This window comes from Acanthopagrus latus, chromosome 5 (genome assembly GCF_904848185.1).
Source record: "Acanthopagrus latus isolate v.2019 chromosome 5, fAcaLat1.1, whole genome shotgun sequence".
Lineage (NCBI taxonomy): Eukaryota > Metazoa > Chordata > Actinopteri > Spariformes > Sparidae > Acanthopagrus > Acanthopagrus latus.
Window position 1 is genome coordinate 22416808 of NC_051043.1, and position 16390 is coordinate 22433197.

Sequence of the window (16390 nt, forward strand, 5' to 3'; positions counted from 1 at the left end):
TTCATCACATGGCATGCCAAGGCCAAGGGTCTGTAGTCTTTCAGGACTTGTCCATGCCCTTTCTTGGGTACTCAGACCTGGTATTATGTCCTCCACAGTGTGGAGTGTTTTCCAGGTTCAGTGTCGGGTTGGAAATGTGCTGCTGTACAGAGTGTAGCTAGAGCATCCCCATGCTCACACCCTCGAGGCCCGTAGCATTTCCTGAGTGCAGTGTTTGCGGTCCTTTTCCTGTCTCACCTGATCAGTGATCATGGTTGAGGGGGCAGGGGGTGGAGGTCCTGATGGGAGTTGGCCTTGTGTCAAATATGTTGAATAACAGGGTCAACCTGTCAGCCCTGTTAGTTATTTCTGTAAAGGTGATATAGAAAATGGCAGACTCTTTATTCTTCTTGTTCAAACAAAACATTTTGGGATGACTCACATTAATTGTTAAGTGCTAAAATATTTGGTTTAGTGACCTTCTTGATGATATATAAATATATTTTTAATCTAAACCCCAAATTACTTATTTTTGTTTAACTTAATTACTCTTCTTTTTTTTTTAATTTAATGTGTGTATGTTCAGTGGCAAATATTTCAGTTATATATTTACCTTGTTTTGTAAACAAAATACATTGTTAATAAAGTTTAATTTGAAAAAAGCTGGGCCCTAATAAGGACCTATCAGAGTCAGGCCATTACAAGAGTATTTTTGATCAACATTTAAAAACAGTTCAGTTTAAAATGTACTGACTAAGACCTACTTCATACGTGGCAAATACTTATATGTATTGATAGAAAACAAATACACATCCTGATATCAAAGTCAAATGTTTATAACGCGTCGGTGATTTCCATCAGGCGTTCTACACGGACTGCTACTGCGTAGTGCCGACTTGGTTGTGTATTTCCACTGACAAGAAGATATGGGATTAGCAAAATAGTCCAGAGATGCGTGTCTGTCCCTGGTCACCTCTGAAAACATTTTCCATGAACCCTCTACATTTCTGAGATGGTGTAAATGTTCCGTACGAGCGCTCCTTTTTATTACACTGTCTCACAGGAGAATGTTATCATCTCCGGCTCCGAGTAGAGCCGGAAAACGAACTTGCCACCTGAGCTAACCCCTTAGCCCGTTAGCAGACTCGACTCGACGACATAATAGGCTGCCTCTGCTTTTGGGAACACGGTGTGCTTGTTGTGGAAGATCAACCGAGCGCACATCAAGAACAGTCCCGGTGTTTCCCAGACAGTAGCTGTGGTCTACCGTCTCTTTCAGGATCGCCTTTGTTGTGTAATCACCTGCCTTAACCGTGGGATGGAGGGGCACCAGCTCACTTGCTAGCAAGCAGGCTAACAGCAACTTAGCCGGTCCCCTGTGTCTTCGCGGCGTTAGCAGGGCACCGCTCTCATTGCGCTGGCTAAAAATACACTTCGTGCCCCTCCAAAAGTGGTGGGCTAGTCCACATTGGGCTCGTCTTCGGCTTTTCTGGTTACCGTGCTCGGAGTCTGGCACTCTACATGGTCACCACAGTGAATTTAAGACGACTTGAAGAGCGGGTCGGACCTGGAGGTTGTGAGCCGAGCTCGCCTGATCTGACGCGACATCGCTGCGGCTGGAGGGCTTCAGATCTCCAGGGGAACGAAACCCGGCTTTGGGTGACTGGTGGCCGAATATCATTATGCTCTAATGGCCTTTTCCCGTCATCAGTAGTGTTGTAACAAGCCTTGGTCAAGCCCGGGGTTGCAAGACCTAAACTTTGAGAAGGTCAGAGAAAGACTTTTTGTTTCCACTGTCAACTGTCTGAGATTGGCGAGACAGACTTCATCTGTCAGGGAGCAGACACCATGTCGGAGGATAACAACGCAGACAAGTTCATCAAGGTAATTTCAACAAAATCCCTCATCAATCTTCATGCATGTAGACATTGCAGCTCTGTATAGTGATCAATATTTATCTTTTAATTATTGAAGTTTGACTGTTTACATGATTGTCAGTTTTAGGCCACATATGATGATCTAATGGTTCCAGTGGCTTCTGCTCTCAAATGTCTTGTGGTGTGAGTCATGGATTTGTCCCCCAAAAATGTGACTCATGGACAATGTGTTATGAAAAGTTTTAACCTTGATAAACATTGCTGTGGCGCTTGGATCTATCCAGCGTGGTCACTGTCACTGGCAACACTCCTTTACACTTGTGCTCTGGGATTTGTTCCTGGCCTTCTCCTCTCAGCCTGTCGCTGCCAGGACATTTATGTCAGCAGTAAAATGTGATCTCTCCCAGTTGGGTCAGAATGTGCCTATTGCTGGGTTGACTGGGGCCACGACGCTGAGAACTGCAACACACACACTGGGACCACTGTCGTGAAGAAAGAGTAGTGGGTTGGCTTGCTAACTTTGGGTTTAAGTCAGGCTCCCTGGCATGAAGACCCTGGAGCAAAGATATAATCATGATAACGGCTCAGAACCTGGACTGAAAAAACTCAGAGTGAAGAAACTTTGGTGGATCCATCATCCTGCCAGTGTTGGGAATAGTGAAGACAGATCTCTTTCAAAGATTTGAAGTAAAGACCCCTTGTTTGTTGTGTAGTAAATACCAGCCTCTTGTCCTGTGTTACGTAACCACCATGAATCCTAGATTGGCCCGGTAGGGACAGTGGGGAGGAGACAATATGGTAGCTGTTGGCAGTGGCACACAATGAAGTCGTTGTGCTGGCAAAGACCAACATAATGTCAGGAAAGGAAGAAACGCAGGTCTGCCAGTTAACGGTCATGATTTGAATACAGAATCAAGTTGGAAATATTGACAAACCAATTCAAGCTCAAGTCTTTTTAACCTGGTAAATCAAGGAGGGCACAGTTGTTCCTTTCTATTTGAATAGCATCTCTTTATTATCCTTTTTTAGGCAGCAGGGGCCGAGTTTATGTATGTGTATAATAGCATCCGAGGTGTCTGCTTTTTCAATAATAATTTGTGTTCGGGATTAGCATTCTTGAAACAGTAGACAGGTGATAATGGACACAATGGCTATAACACAACCCAGTGCTAAAACAATGGATGTCTTAACACTCTTACTCAGTAGAACATCTTTTGTAAACAGAAGATTCAGTTGATATTCTCTACTTACAGTAATTGAGTCCAAGCTGACAACTAAACAGATCTTTTGACATCTTATATGTGGAAAAATACCACATTTATACATCGATAAGTGTTTGTTTGGTGTGATTCTCTTCCATACAGGAGACCTCCATTCTAGATGAGTACAACATTAACTGGACACAGAAGTTGGGAGCCGGCATCAGTGGACCTGTCAGGTGAGTGTGAGAAAGAGAGTGTTAAGAAGTACTTCTCGCCGTGGTGTTTCTCTAGTCTCTAAATATGATCTTTTCTACTGACGTCAGTGTGTTTGTGTTGCATCAGATTGATGTCAGGCTGGTGCTGCCGGGGAACGATTGTGTAAACAGAATGCTTTTACCAAACTAGGACCAGGACGAGTGGTATAACATAACTAGGAGACATTATCTGTTAGTGATTGAGGAATAACCTGTTTAGTATTATGGGTTATTGTATAGGAGCAGTCATTTTTTTAACTTTCTGGGTGAAGCCAAGCTGTGAGAACAGAGCCCTCTTTCTAGTTTTGCTTGGATCTGAAAAAAGTATGACATGACTCAGAATATTATAAAACCCAATAATAGGAATAAAGATAGAGTTAAATAGTGATGTATTCCACAGCCCTACGTGTGCGTGACTAAAATCACATCTGTGAATGTTGCTGTTCACTTTTGGCACACAGCTGGATTCAAGTATGATGTCAGAGCAGATTATTTTTTAACTAGGCTGTTGACTGGACAAACTTTGTGACCGCTGCCAAAAAAAACCCTTTGTGCATGTTTCTACTGCTTTCTACTTCTCCTGTGCTTTTATCACACCGTGTCCACCGTGGCACCAGCTCCTCAGCGCAGTCTGACTGTATCCATGACACATTAACACACATTGAGAATATGACGGGGCCAAATGCTTGTCACTTGACCCAACTGGAGCAACTACTGGTGTGTAGCACCGTCACAACTTGAAGCTTGATACAGAGATGTTTGGCACGGTGTCTGTTGTGGTTGGTGGTGGCTCATTTGGCTCAGAAACATGTAACTGCAGCGTTTTCGGCCTGAATCCAACCTCAGGACTTCATCCCTCACACATTTGAGTGGAAGTATCTTAGCCTGTTATTTAAGGTCATATTAATCTTTTGTGTATTTATGTTTCATTCTTCTGCTTTGGCAGTTTTAAAACATTGCATGCTATAAATTAAACTGTGCAAAGCATTCAACCTTTTGAGAAGATGCATTCATTTAGTGGATGCTTGGGGGATCGGGGAATAATGTCACAGGAAAATGTGTGTTGTGAATCTGAAGGACAGATTAAAGTTGTCTTCAGGCATGGAAACAAGACTTTTCTCTGTTATTATCAAAGAGAAGACACTAGAGATATTGGTTTACAACCTGACTTGGACCTGTTAATAGTAGCTAATATATCTTATTACCAGTATTTGTAATCCTAAAACTGCCTCCTGAATGCCAAACATTACAGAGAGGCAGAGGCTGCCTGAACAGCTTTGCGTCTGTTTCTGCTTTGTGCAGTTTCATCTCTGCAAGCCTGACTACCCTGCTGATTCCTGCTGTAATATATCAGTGTGTCACTGATTCCTCCTGCCCATTCTGCACTTTGAAGCTACTGTTGGTCAGGATCAGCAGAGAGATACTTGTTATTTCCTAATCTGTGTAGTTTTGTCCTCAAGTGACAAGAATATGGAGATAGTGACTCATCAATCCTCCAAGTAAACACGCAGTTAAACGCTGATGAGTCATGTCAGGTCTTTGTTTCTTTCACTGCAACCCTTATGTTTACCCTGTCTCATGTTGTCTAACTTGGTATTAGACACTCAGATTCATGGAGACTTTTGCCTGATGTGAATGTGTTTTGATTCTCATTGTTACTCACACACTCATGCTGTTTACTGTACCAGCCCCCTCCACCTAACTCTGTGATTCATTAGGAAGGTATTGCTTTTCCAGTCAAGTGAACTTTGGCCGAAGCAGAATGTTTCTCGCTGTAATGCTGTAATAGTGTAATCTGAGTTTTTAGAGGTTGCTGTTTAAAGTGAATATTTGAGTCATTGTTGCTGTGAGGAGGCAGAAAGGTGTCAAGACTGTTTTTAGAAAATGAAATATGAACCCCTGTGGTCCATATTTATTCAGTTTTCTGCTGCAGTCCTAAAAGAAACCATCAACAGGAGAGATTCATTTAGATTTTTCCTCAACCATGAATATAAATGTATGAAAACCTTAGGACAGACTCACGCTATTTACTTTTGCCTTCATTCCAAAGATGTAGATAAGATTCATATTTCCTACAACAAACTGTGATGTTGACAAAATACTGTTCCTAACTCGAGCAAGTCAGCTGATAGTCTCTATCAGGCCAGATTTAACCTCGCAGCACATTTTACCAAGACTGATTGAAATGTATAACACCTGCAGAACCATATTCAAGGTCATATAAATTAACAATAAAGAGTAGAAGTTAATCACCACTAACTCCTGGATCTAAACATACAAATCCAAGCTGATATGAACATCTGGTAAAATACTGTGAGAATAAAGTGATACTGTAATCCTATTTTTTTTTCCAATCAATGAATCAAACTTTATTTATACTCAAGATCAACGTGGGGTAACCCTCTTTTTCAATGACATCAAGTCAATGAATACAACGAAGGGTGTAAAAGACAACTCACAACAGGCTAAAAAAGCCAAAGCCATTAAAACAATGGGTAATGTGATTGGTGGTTGGGATTTATATGTGTGTTGTACATTTGTATCTTCATTGGATTTATAGTAACAATTTAGATGTGATGATCAAGGCTTAGAGAGAATTTTTCGTTTAGTTATGTTGATTTTTTTTCTCTTATAAAGCTATAAGATCCTTGATCCTGATTCTTCAGTGAAGAGCTGGAAGCTGTCAGGTGGTGCTGAATAAGATCATTTTTAACTTTCATTAAAGGGAATGTCTATGGTAAGAGATCAATGGCTCTCTTGAACACTATACCTTTTTATTGGGATCAAAGGTGACTGCACATCAGTGGATGAAAAAGCAGAGGGTAGACACAGACACACACAGGATTCTTTATTAGGCTACATATTAATACCAGCTGTGCTTTGTTTGTGGATACGGTCTGGCCTTTAACTGAACATTTGATCCGCTTGTGAGACAGATTTGTGTTTTTTGGGTTATATAGATAAAATTGTCTGGACTTGATAATGGTCTTGTTTCTTTACCATACAAACAAGAATGGTGACAGAACGCCTGGCTGTGTTTTTGATATACAGATAAAGTGATTACATATAGCAGACAAGGATTTAGAACACATGACTTGAATGATTTGTTAAGGAAACACCTGAAAATGGGACGAAAGAAACAACCATATTGATTCTTTTCGTACATGATCAAATGACACAGCTATGGTTATCATGTTAACCAAGATGTTTGTCTTGTTTTCTTCCTTTTCAGAGTTTGTGTGAAGAAGTCAACTCAGGAACGTCTGGCCCTGAAGATCCTCATTGATCGCCCCAAGGCCAGAAATGAGGTTAGAGGAAAGGCTGTCGCAGCCGTGATTGATGTCTGTTGTCTGTTGTTTTGGGCTGTATCATCAATTTGCTTTTGGTCTGTCTGCCTGCCTGTTATCTGTCTTCATTAATTCCTGCTCTCTGTCCTCATCTTTCCTTGTCCATATCGTTGTTTTCCGGTGCTGAACAGTGTGTCTAGCAGCCTCTCCATGTCATTAGCAGCCTTCTGTTTTGATCAAGCCGCTTACACAGCAGGGAGACATGCAGTCAAAACAAGCAACACAGACTTTGTTCACACAAATCTCACTGCTGAACTGTGAGAGCTGTCACTGAGCACAGATTATTTCCACACAACAAGATATTCTTCAGCCACTATTAACATCTGTTTAAATGAGGCTGCACCTCAAATACATGCAGTGGTCTCGTTGAATAGTTCATAAGGCAGATTCTTGCACTCTTTTGTCACAGAGCTCATGTTTCTAAATGACTAAATCCCGTTGAGCTTCCAGGTGTTCATCTCGCTCTCCGTCTCACACACATGCACAAAAACTGCCCTGACCTTTTTTATGCCTCTGCGCCAGCAATAGTGTTGGCCAGAGGCATTATGAATTCACATTTTCAGAAGATGAACGTTGTGATATTATATATCCAAAAAGTCAAAGGTCAACTTCACTGTGACATGTTCTGCAAAAATAATGTTCTTGCCATTTTTAAATGCCACAGCTCAAGAATAGTAACTTGACTGGCACGCAAAAGGCAAACAACCGCAAGGTGGTAATTCTAGTCTGTTACTATGATGAAAGAAAAGGACAGTAAACAAGTCCTTAAGCAGTTGGGGCTGGCCCATATATAAAAAAGACCATATCAGTGACATTATGGAGCTTGCAGGCTCTCCGTAATCAGTGAAGTCAATATCTCGTGTTGTATTACATCATTGTGGAAGTGACACAAATCAATGAGCAGGACTACTTTTGATGACAGTATTGGATCAGACTACTGTGCTACCACATGTATTGCTATCAGGGTGTAAATTACATATATCATGGTGGAATATACCTTTTTTATAACAGAAATCCTCATTGGTCATAGTAGGAAAAGCACAGGCGTTAGTAATGGCATCAATTTATAATTCTATCTTCCATTTGTTACAATTCATCATCTGAGTGCTATTGTCACCCAAATTCTTCTTGAGTTGAACACTCTCTGATCTAGGCAACCATTATGACATAAAGCAATAAGGTGAAACAACTTCACAAACAGAAGATGATATGTCTTTTGCTGTAGTGTTAAAATGTGGAAAAATGGATTTCATCTTTAATTGTCCATGTGCAGAGAAATCCCAACCTCGAAGCCAGAGTATTATTAGTGCAGGCCAAATGACTGCATTGAGGATGGGACGCTGTGCTGTGTTGCACCTTTTTCATCTAGTTTTAAGTGCAAATGTAACATTGTAAAAGAATGATTGCATACAGGATGTTTGATTCTCTTCCATGCAGGTGCGTCTTCATATGATGTGTGCCAACCACCCAAACATAGTGCAAATCCTGGAGGTTTACGCCAACAGTGTCCAGTTCCCACACGAGTCCAGCCCGAGGTAAAGAGATCTCTTTTTAACTCAACATCAGTCCACCTCCTCTCTTATGCTGTTTCCTCTGACCATCAGCACCTCCTCTCTTGTTGTTTTTTTTGTTTTTTGACAGAGCGAGGCTCCTGATCGTCATGGAGATGATGGAAGGCGGTGAACTGTTCCACAGAATCAGTCAGCACAGGCACTTTACTGAAAAGATGGCCAGCCAGGTCACTAAACAGGTAGCTGAAGACACACACGCTTTAGTATGCCAGGGGTCAAGACTGTTCTTGCTCTTAAAGTGTAATCCTCTAGATATTAAGATGTTTATGTCTTGTCTTGTCTGCGTGTTTCTTTTTTGTGTAACAACATATCTCGCAGTCCCTTCACGGATAAAGCAGCAAATGAGGCAGTCAAACAGGGTCAATAGAAAGCAACACACATCACCAGTTTAAATTGAGTGTGTTTTAAAGGCTGCGTTTACACAAACGCATGTGGAGTGGTCACTCAGTCCGATGTCTCTTCCTCCTGCAGATCAGTCAAGCCTTGGAACATTGTCACTCCCTAAATATTGCACATCGCGACCTGAAGCCAGAGAACCTACTCTTCAAAGATAACTCTCTGGTGGGTACTTGAAGTTGCAAATTGCAGTATTTTAAAGTGAACCACCACCGACGCTGATGCTTTTGTGCTAATTAAACACACGGCATTCGTGTGTAATTTATTGGCTGTGTTTGGCACAAAGATGGTGTCGAGGATTTGTAGATATCCAATCTGCATTTGCTGTAGTAGGCTTTGCAATTCGCCATTCATCTGGCAACACAGTGATGAAACTAAAGCCCCTGAGACACAAGCAAAATTAGATTTTTAAATTTTACTGAAAGCTACTCCACGTTCATGCTGCTTGCTCTGTGATTCTGTCTTTTCCACAGGATGCACCTGTGAAGTTGTGTGACTTTGGCTTTGCCAAAATTGATCAAGGAGACTTGATGACCCCTCAGTTCACTCCCTACTACGTAGCACCTCAGGTAAAAAGCTCAATTAGAATTCACCCTATATACTTGTTAAATATACAGGCACAGATTCCATCATGTTTCCCTCCTGTTGTTATTTCTTTTTAGGTACTTGAGGCTCAAAGAAGACACCAGAAGGAAAAGTCTGGAATTATACCTACCTCACCCACTCCTTATACCTATAACAAGGTGAGACTCAAGTCTTTCATTCTTCAGATTTAATTTGATGTAGTTTTCCAGGACTGTGCTAGATACAGATTTCGCTTCTAAATGTACACTGTAAATAATATGAAAATGTTTTTCCCTTTCGATTGTTCTTTAGAGCTGTGACTTGTGGTCTCTCGGTGTGATTATCTACGTGATGCTGTGCGGCTATCCTCCGTTCTACTCAAAGCACCACAGTCGCACCATCCCGAAGGACATGAGGAAGAAGATCATGACAGGCAGCTTCGACTTCCCTGAAGATGAGTGGAGCCAGATCTCTGAGATGGCCAAGGACATCGTACGCAAGTGAGTCTGTTTCTTTTCCCTCTGCTTTGGTCTGGCCGTCTCATCTTACTCAATCCAAACCTAGCATGCCTCTCGATTGTAACAGCTGCAAGCTATATTTAGCTCAATTAACAGTTAAATACCTTTTTTTTTCAATATTCAAAAACTGCTTTATTCTTACAATTATATATTATTTGTTATTGTGCCTACTATACTGCCCATATTTCCTTTCCCCCTACTTCCTCACTCTCATTCTTACCATCCCTCTGCACATTTCTTTATTCATTCTTCTCTCCATCTAATAATTTGTGCCTCCTCCCATCCTTGTCTGTTCCCTGCAGGCTGCTGAAGGTGAAGCCAGAGGAGAGGCTGACTATCGAGGGAGTCTTGGCTCACCCTTGGCTAAACTGCACCGAAGCCCTCGATAACGTGCTGCCCTCTGCCCAGATGATGATGGATAAGGTGAGTCCGAAGTTAAAGGTGCACAATCTGGCAGCTGCTCCTGACTAAACTTACCCACAGAAGCCAATGATTTCTCAATGTCTGTGCTCTTCCCTTTCCAGGCGGTAGTCGCAGGAATCCAGCAGGCCCACGCAGAGCAGTTGGCCAACATGAGAATTCAGGATCTGAACGTCAGCCTGAAGCCCCTAAACTCTGTCAACAACCCAATCCTCAGGAAGCGGAAACTACTAGGGTATGAAGGTTTTGTTTTGTTCCCACACATACAGTAGTTCTATTCAAGGCAAAACTAGAATCAGTGACTTTTCTGCTAATTTTGTCTCTGACTGTCCAAGCAGTCCCCAGTCTGTGCTTATTAAGATGTATTTTTGGGGACATTTTATTTGATTGAAATGTTAAAGTGTGATCTGAAGTGTGCTCTTGTTTCTCTGTTGCAGCCCGAAGCCCAGTGACGGTTTCTTCATTCATGACCCAGAGAACGGAGGGGAAGACTCAAACGTAGCGGTGGAGAAATTACGAGATGTCATTGCACAGTGTATACTACCACAAGCTGGTCAGTAAACCCGCGTGATGCCAAATCTTTATTTCTCCTGAAGTAGTTTTTGTTTTTCAGTCATTTCATTTTATTAAGAAGATGTCTTTTTTTACTGTTAGAGTGCACATTAGCTTTAACTTGGCTGAAATAAAGTAGGAAATAATCAGCTAGTAAGCTACTAGCTGCTAGTCGTCTTTTCCAAAATGTAATAGTGTATCTGAGGAATGATTATGAAGTTGTAGCTCTCGGCAGCATCTGAAGTGGATGTTTTTGTTTGTGCAGGAGAGAACGAGGATGAAAAGCTGAATGAGGTGATGTATGAAGCCTGGAGGTTTAACAGAGACTGTAAACTGCTGAGAGACGGCCTGCAGGGCCTCAGCTGGGACGGTCAGTACCATTTTCATCTGATCTTAATCTGGCAAAGTTCTCTTCATTCTCTTTTGTATTTGACAGATAAAAACAAAGCATCTTTTAGAAAAGGGGCCTGTGGTTGTCTGTCAGATGAATTAACAATGAATAGCATAACTATTAAATACTTTTTCTCTTCCTCTTTGTTTATTTAGCTTTATCAGTTGCAGTTACAACATAGCTCAGTTGTCCATAGCAACTAATAAATAATCCAAATGTGACATAACATCTCAAACCTCGTGTGATGTTGAAAGTCTGAGGATTGATTACCGGTAAAGTAAAAGTGAGAAAATGAATCAGTAACAAATGTGTTCACTGACTAAGTCATTTTCAAGCTAAATTGCCAAACTTGCGTGAGGATCAATTGCTTTTCTTTGTGTTACAAGATCATAAACTGATTATTTTTCAGTTTTGGACTAACCAAGATATCACCCTGTAAACTTTGAAGACCTTAATTCATTTACACTCTGAAACTGCATGTCTCCCCTCAGAAAAGGACACTTCAGTTTACTTAGTTTATCTAAATTAGTGGATGTCTATGGGATCATAATTTTGTGATTTGATCCCATAGACACTCAGCAATCAAGCCAAATAGCAAACTGCTGTCTGACATAACTCCCAACTACACCAAATAGATAAAATTCTGTCCCAAGGCATTTATTAGAGTTGAACGACGACTCAAAGCACAAACTTGTTTATTGCTGCTTTAAGGAACACATTCATGATATCCTCTCCGGTTAATGGAATTCATCATTTTCTCATTGATGTGACTGATTGTGTGATTGTTGTTTACAAAGGTTCTTAACCACCGTCTTGTTCTCCACAGGTCGAGCCTTCTCCGATAAAGTCGACCGCCTGAAGTTGGCTGAAATAGTGAAACAGGCCATCGAAGAGAAAACGAATCTTGAAGAATCTCATTAGCAAAACGCTGTCTTTCTATCTTCTTTTTATATTGTTTATTATGACCCTTTTTAACCCATATCTGTAAAGAAGCTTTTTTATGTAAAATGATGCGCTAATGTTTTTTTTTTTTTTTTTTTTTTCATGAATCCACTTGCAAGACCTATTGTACAGCTGTAGATATATTTCAAAGACGACTCATTGGTACTATAATTTTTTTTTTAAATGGACACTTGCAAAGAAAATGGAAAAAACAAACTATATTTTCATTTTTGCAAAAAAAAAAAAGAAAGAAGAGAAAAATCAGTTAAAGAAATTATTTTCTGGGAGGGAATTTTTATTAGCTGATTGTCCAAGGCGCCACATGTTTTATCCCAGTTAGTTCACTTTATTCTATTTTATTTCCTTTTTAACCATCCTAAGAAATTGTATTTATTTAAAGAAAGAGTTCCATTATTTTATACCTTACTTGTAGCCGGGCAGTGGGCTTAAAAGTTAAGAGAGAAGCTGTCTACGGTGTGACTTTGTACTTCCACACACATTCTGAATCTCAGACTGCGTTTTAAGTTATCTGAATCTTTGTTTGTGTGTAACTTTCCCTTGACCTTAAAGAGAGTGGGATGAAATAGACTAAATGCAGCCTCAAATACATTTTGTCACATCCCCCTTTGAAGCTGGAAAGAGAAGACACTTAAAGAAACAAAGCAAACTGACGCTGGCTGGGTTTTGTCGTAACTCTGAATTAGATCAGTGTTATTTGACCAAAACAGTTTAAAACCTGAGGTCCACTTCCTAGCCTTTTCTGAAGCTTCTGACTTCTTTCAGTTTTCTTTAAAAGATGGAGGTTTTTCAGATCGTTGGATGGGGACAAAAGTTTCGGTTACGACTTCAGCATTGAGCCGTTTTTCCTTTCACGCTCAGCTGGAGTTCAACTCATACTCATGAAGTGATGATACTAATTGTCAGCTTCTGAAGTCTGTTTGGCAAGTAAAATGAAGCAAATTATCTCAAATGTTTGCTTTTTTTATGTCTTCCCGTTTTTGATGTGATTCTGAATGGTCTTAAGTTTAGTCTTCAGTAAAAGCTTTTGATCTGTGAAAGTGACGCAATCTGTGACGTACACGTTGAATCTACTGGAATTCAGACCAGGGCCAGTTAATATTTAAGTCGCTCTTAGAGCCAAAACACACACGAAGGACACAGACATTTTGGTGCAATGTAGTCGATGTCAGATCAGCAGGAAAAGTTTCAGCATCCATAAACTGATCTCTTAGGATTCAGTTGGCTGAATGTGCAATAGGGCAGTGATGTCATCATGTATTCATAGTGCGTGGTAGTGAGATAGTGTGTATCAGTCCATCAGTATTACTGTCTGTTCCTCTCTACGTCATTTCAAAGGTCTGAATACCAGCAAATACTCCAGCCCTTCACTCATCCTCATCCTTTACTTCTGACTGATCTCATATCGTTGACTTTGTTCTAGAGCTCTGGTCATATCTGATAATATTTCTCATGTTCTGGAGGCCATGTCAATATGACAGAACAGGGTTTATATGGCTGAGAGTACAAGTTCTCTTGTTCAGTGCCTGGTGATTATTTCTCTAACATTTTTTAAATTTATTTAAAAGAAAATCCCCCCCATCAAGGTGTTTTTTGTTTTTTTTACCTCCATGAAAAGACACATCTATCCTCAGCCATTAGAGAACACGGTCGCAGTGTCTTGCAGTGAAACTCTGCAGATTTCGACATTCTGTGATGATCGAAAGATTTGGTGAAAATTATCTAGATACTACTAGATAAATCTATTTTTTTTCCTGGGTGGTTGATCTTGTTGCAGTGTCACAAACCTTCAAACAAGGCTGTTTTTCCTCAGCTCATTGTTGGATAGATATTGGAGCCGCAGCGCAGTGACAGTAAACTCATCTTTTCTGCGCCATTTGTAACCGACATGAAGAAAAAGTGCAATTTTGTATGTCTGTCTTTCTAATTTAAGTTTGGTTTGAAAAACATTTGCTCATTTAGCCCGTCTGTGATGATGGATTGTCATACAGTCTCCTTGAAGAAAAACAACTTCCTATTAACCACATTTTATGTTTGAAAAGCTCTTGTTTTGACATGGCTAAGTTTTACACTCTAATGTGCCTTGTTGATGGGGCGGCAGCTTCATCCTGAAAATGAATTACAGGATGAGTTGAAACTCAAAATCATTGTGAGGACTGATTGATATCTGCCCCTTTAGCTGTGATTTGCCTGGTTTCATGCCAGTTTTCATTCCATATTTCAGTTTGGCAAGATTTTTTTGAAATTCACCTTGCATTAGTATCATATTGGGGTGGGTGGGGGGGTCTCTCCTCCAAAAACTATTTTTTTAATTTCTTAGCTTTTTTCCCCTTATTTCACCACTGACGCTTTAAAAAAACATTCAAACATATTGGGAAAATATGTTTATTCACTGCTGAGATTCGGTGCCAGATGAGAAGCTTGATACCACTTGGGTCTGTTCAGTTAAATATAAGGCCACAGCCAGTTAGCCTAGCTTAGCATAAATACTAGAAGCTGCTGCACATGTGCATAATTTACGCCTATATTCACGGTGGAAGTGAAGCTTACTAAAACCTGAAAACATGACCAAGCAGATCAGATACATTGTGAACGATGCTGGCTCAGGCGTGTGTGAGCAGACCAATCAGAGGAGATGTGGTATGCGGGGGGAGGGCAGGGGAAGATAAAGATAAACCCAACCAGATCTTAACCAAAGCCTTGTCACATTATAAAATACAAAGTGTGAACAACAAAGAAAACGACACATACAACTCTTGTGAGTTACACAAATCTGTGGTTGCCATCCAAACACAAACGTCTTCGTAGTAATGAAAAAAGATAACATGTTGATTAGTGAGCTGTAGCAGTGTTGTGGCCTTAAATTTAACAGACAGGCATTTCAAACCTTTGCTTTAATGTGCAGCAGTCAAGTTTCTACTTTTATGTCGATCATACATTTTGTAGCGGAGCAAATCAAATTTACAGTATTGCAGAATCAGCAGAGCTCGCTAAAAGTGGAGCCCAGAGCTGCTGTGTATGGATATGTGTGTGTGTGTGTGTGTGTGTGTGTGTGTGTGTGTGTGTGTGTGTGTGTGTGTATTATTAATTTATGTGTGTAACTTGTGTCGAGTCTGCTGAAGCTGCTTTGTGTTGCTGGAGGCCTGAATCGCAGGGCGCTGCCTGATTGAGCATTATCATCAATTAGCATTTTTGCGCTGCAGAGTCGAGGCTAGTATGCTGATGTCGATCACGCCATAGTAAAAATGTAAACCTAAGGGAAACACACGGTCATGCTCAAGCACAATTTAGCTGCTGTTGGCCGCTCAGTGCTACTAAAAAATTCCCAGAGGGCAGTTGGTTTTGAAGACACTACCTCCCTCTCCTCCTGTTGCTGCAGGATTCCCCTGGACTGACATTCAGACATATTTCACGGATATATTAAGTAGCTTCCACTCTTTTCTGTTCAAAGAAGAGAGATGAGAATTCTTGTTTTATACAAGCTGTCCCGATCAGCTCGTTGAAAATTACATGAGCTGCAGAAATGATTTAGCTGGCACCATTTGTTTCTTTTTTGTTTGGAAGACCGAAACTGCCGAAATCAAAACTAAATAGATTACTCAGTAAGTAGTCCTATGCTATTAAATTGACCAAAAATGAGATTGAAAATGAATTAGTAAGATGTGACATCAATTGATATTTCAATTTTAATGTGCCTCTGTATTTATTTAACTTTCATAACCATCGTATTATGAATTATTCAAATGTATGCTTTCATTTATTTTTAAATGTTTTTATTCATGTGCTGCTTTATTTCTAATCTTTGAACAATAAATGAAATGGGAAAGTAAATAAATAGTTGAATTACTACAATGGTAAATAAATATGTAAAGCATTTTATCAGTGATGATATATATTTATTTAAATGACAATTCATTTATTGAGACATTTATTTAATTACTTTTGATTTTGTCAGTTTCAGCCCTCCATATGTTTCCTCCTGCTTCTCATAAAGAACAGAAGGTTTGAAACATTTTGAGTTGTTTCTTTGGGTTTGGCCTCAGAGATGTAAAAAGGAAGAAGAACAACCGGATGTAGTTGTTCCTGCTTATGTTGAAGTCAGAAACAAAGTGGAAAGGAAATCACTTTGAAAGTTTAAAGCCTTTTCTCTGCTTTCTTCTGTCTTCTTTTTTATTTCTGGTCTGGCACATTATGTAGCATGTACCTGAATCTGTCATGAAGACTCGCTGTATTCCTGTCCACACTTCTATTCTTTTACCCTTTTCCGTCTTCTCTGGAATGTCATCACCATGCTGACTTTGTAATAAAGAAATTCTCTGACTTTTGAACATATTTTTTGAGTATTTGAGTATATTTTAA

The 16390-nt window shown here is 40.1% G+C and overlaps 1 protein-coding gene across 1 annotated transcript; it reads left to right on the top strand.

The window, feature by feature from the left end:
• The first annotated feature begins 755 nt into the window (after window positions 1-755).
• On the top strand, window positions 756-16363 carry mapkapk5 (MAPK activated protein kinase 5). The gene is made up of 14 exons (XM_037097234.1): window positions 756-1863; window positions 3221-3294; window positions 6545-6620; window positions 8097-8194; window positions 8301-8409; window positions 8702-8791; window positions 9100-9195; window positions 9289-9369; window positions 9503-9690; window positions 10011-10131; window positions 10233-10363; window positions 10566-10681; window positions 10946-11050; window positions 11898-16363. The coding sequence occupies exons 1-14, from the start codon at window positions 1828-1830 to the stop codon at window positions 11990-11992; spliced, it is 1416 nt and encodes a 471-aa protein (XP_036953129.1). The 5' UTR covers window positions 756-1827; the 3' UTR covers window positions 11993-16363.
• Window positions 16364-16390: the final 27 nt, after the last annotated feature.

Excerpts from the sequence above, each read along its gene's own strand:
- mapkapk5 (XM_037097234.1), top strand. The coding sequence starts at position 1,828 with ATGTCGGAGGATAACAACGCAGACAAGTTCATCAAG. Across the intron at positions 8,195-8,300 it reads CCACACGAGTCCAGCCCGAG|AGCGAGGCTCCTGATCGTCA; the intron begins GTAAAGAGATCT and ends GTTTTTTGACAG. Across the intron at positions 8,410-8,701 it reads CCAGCCAGGTCACTAAACAG|ATCAGTCAAGCCTTGGAACA; the intron begins GTAGCTGAAGAC and ends TTCCTCCTGCAG.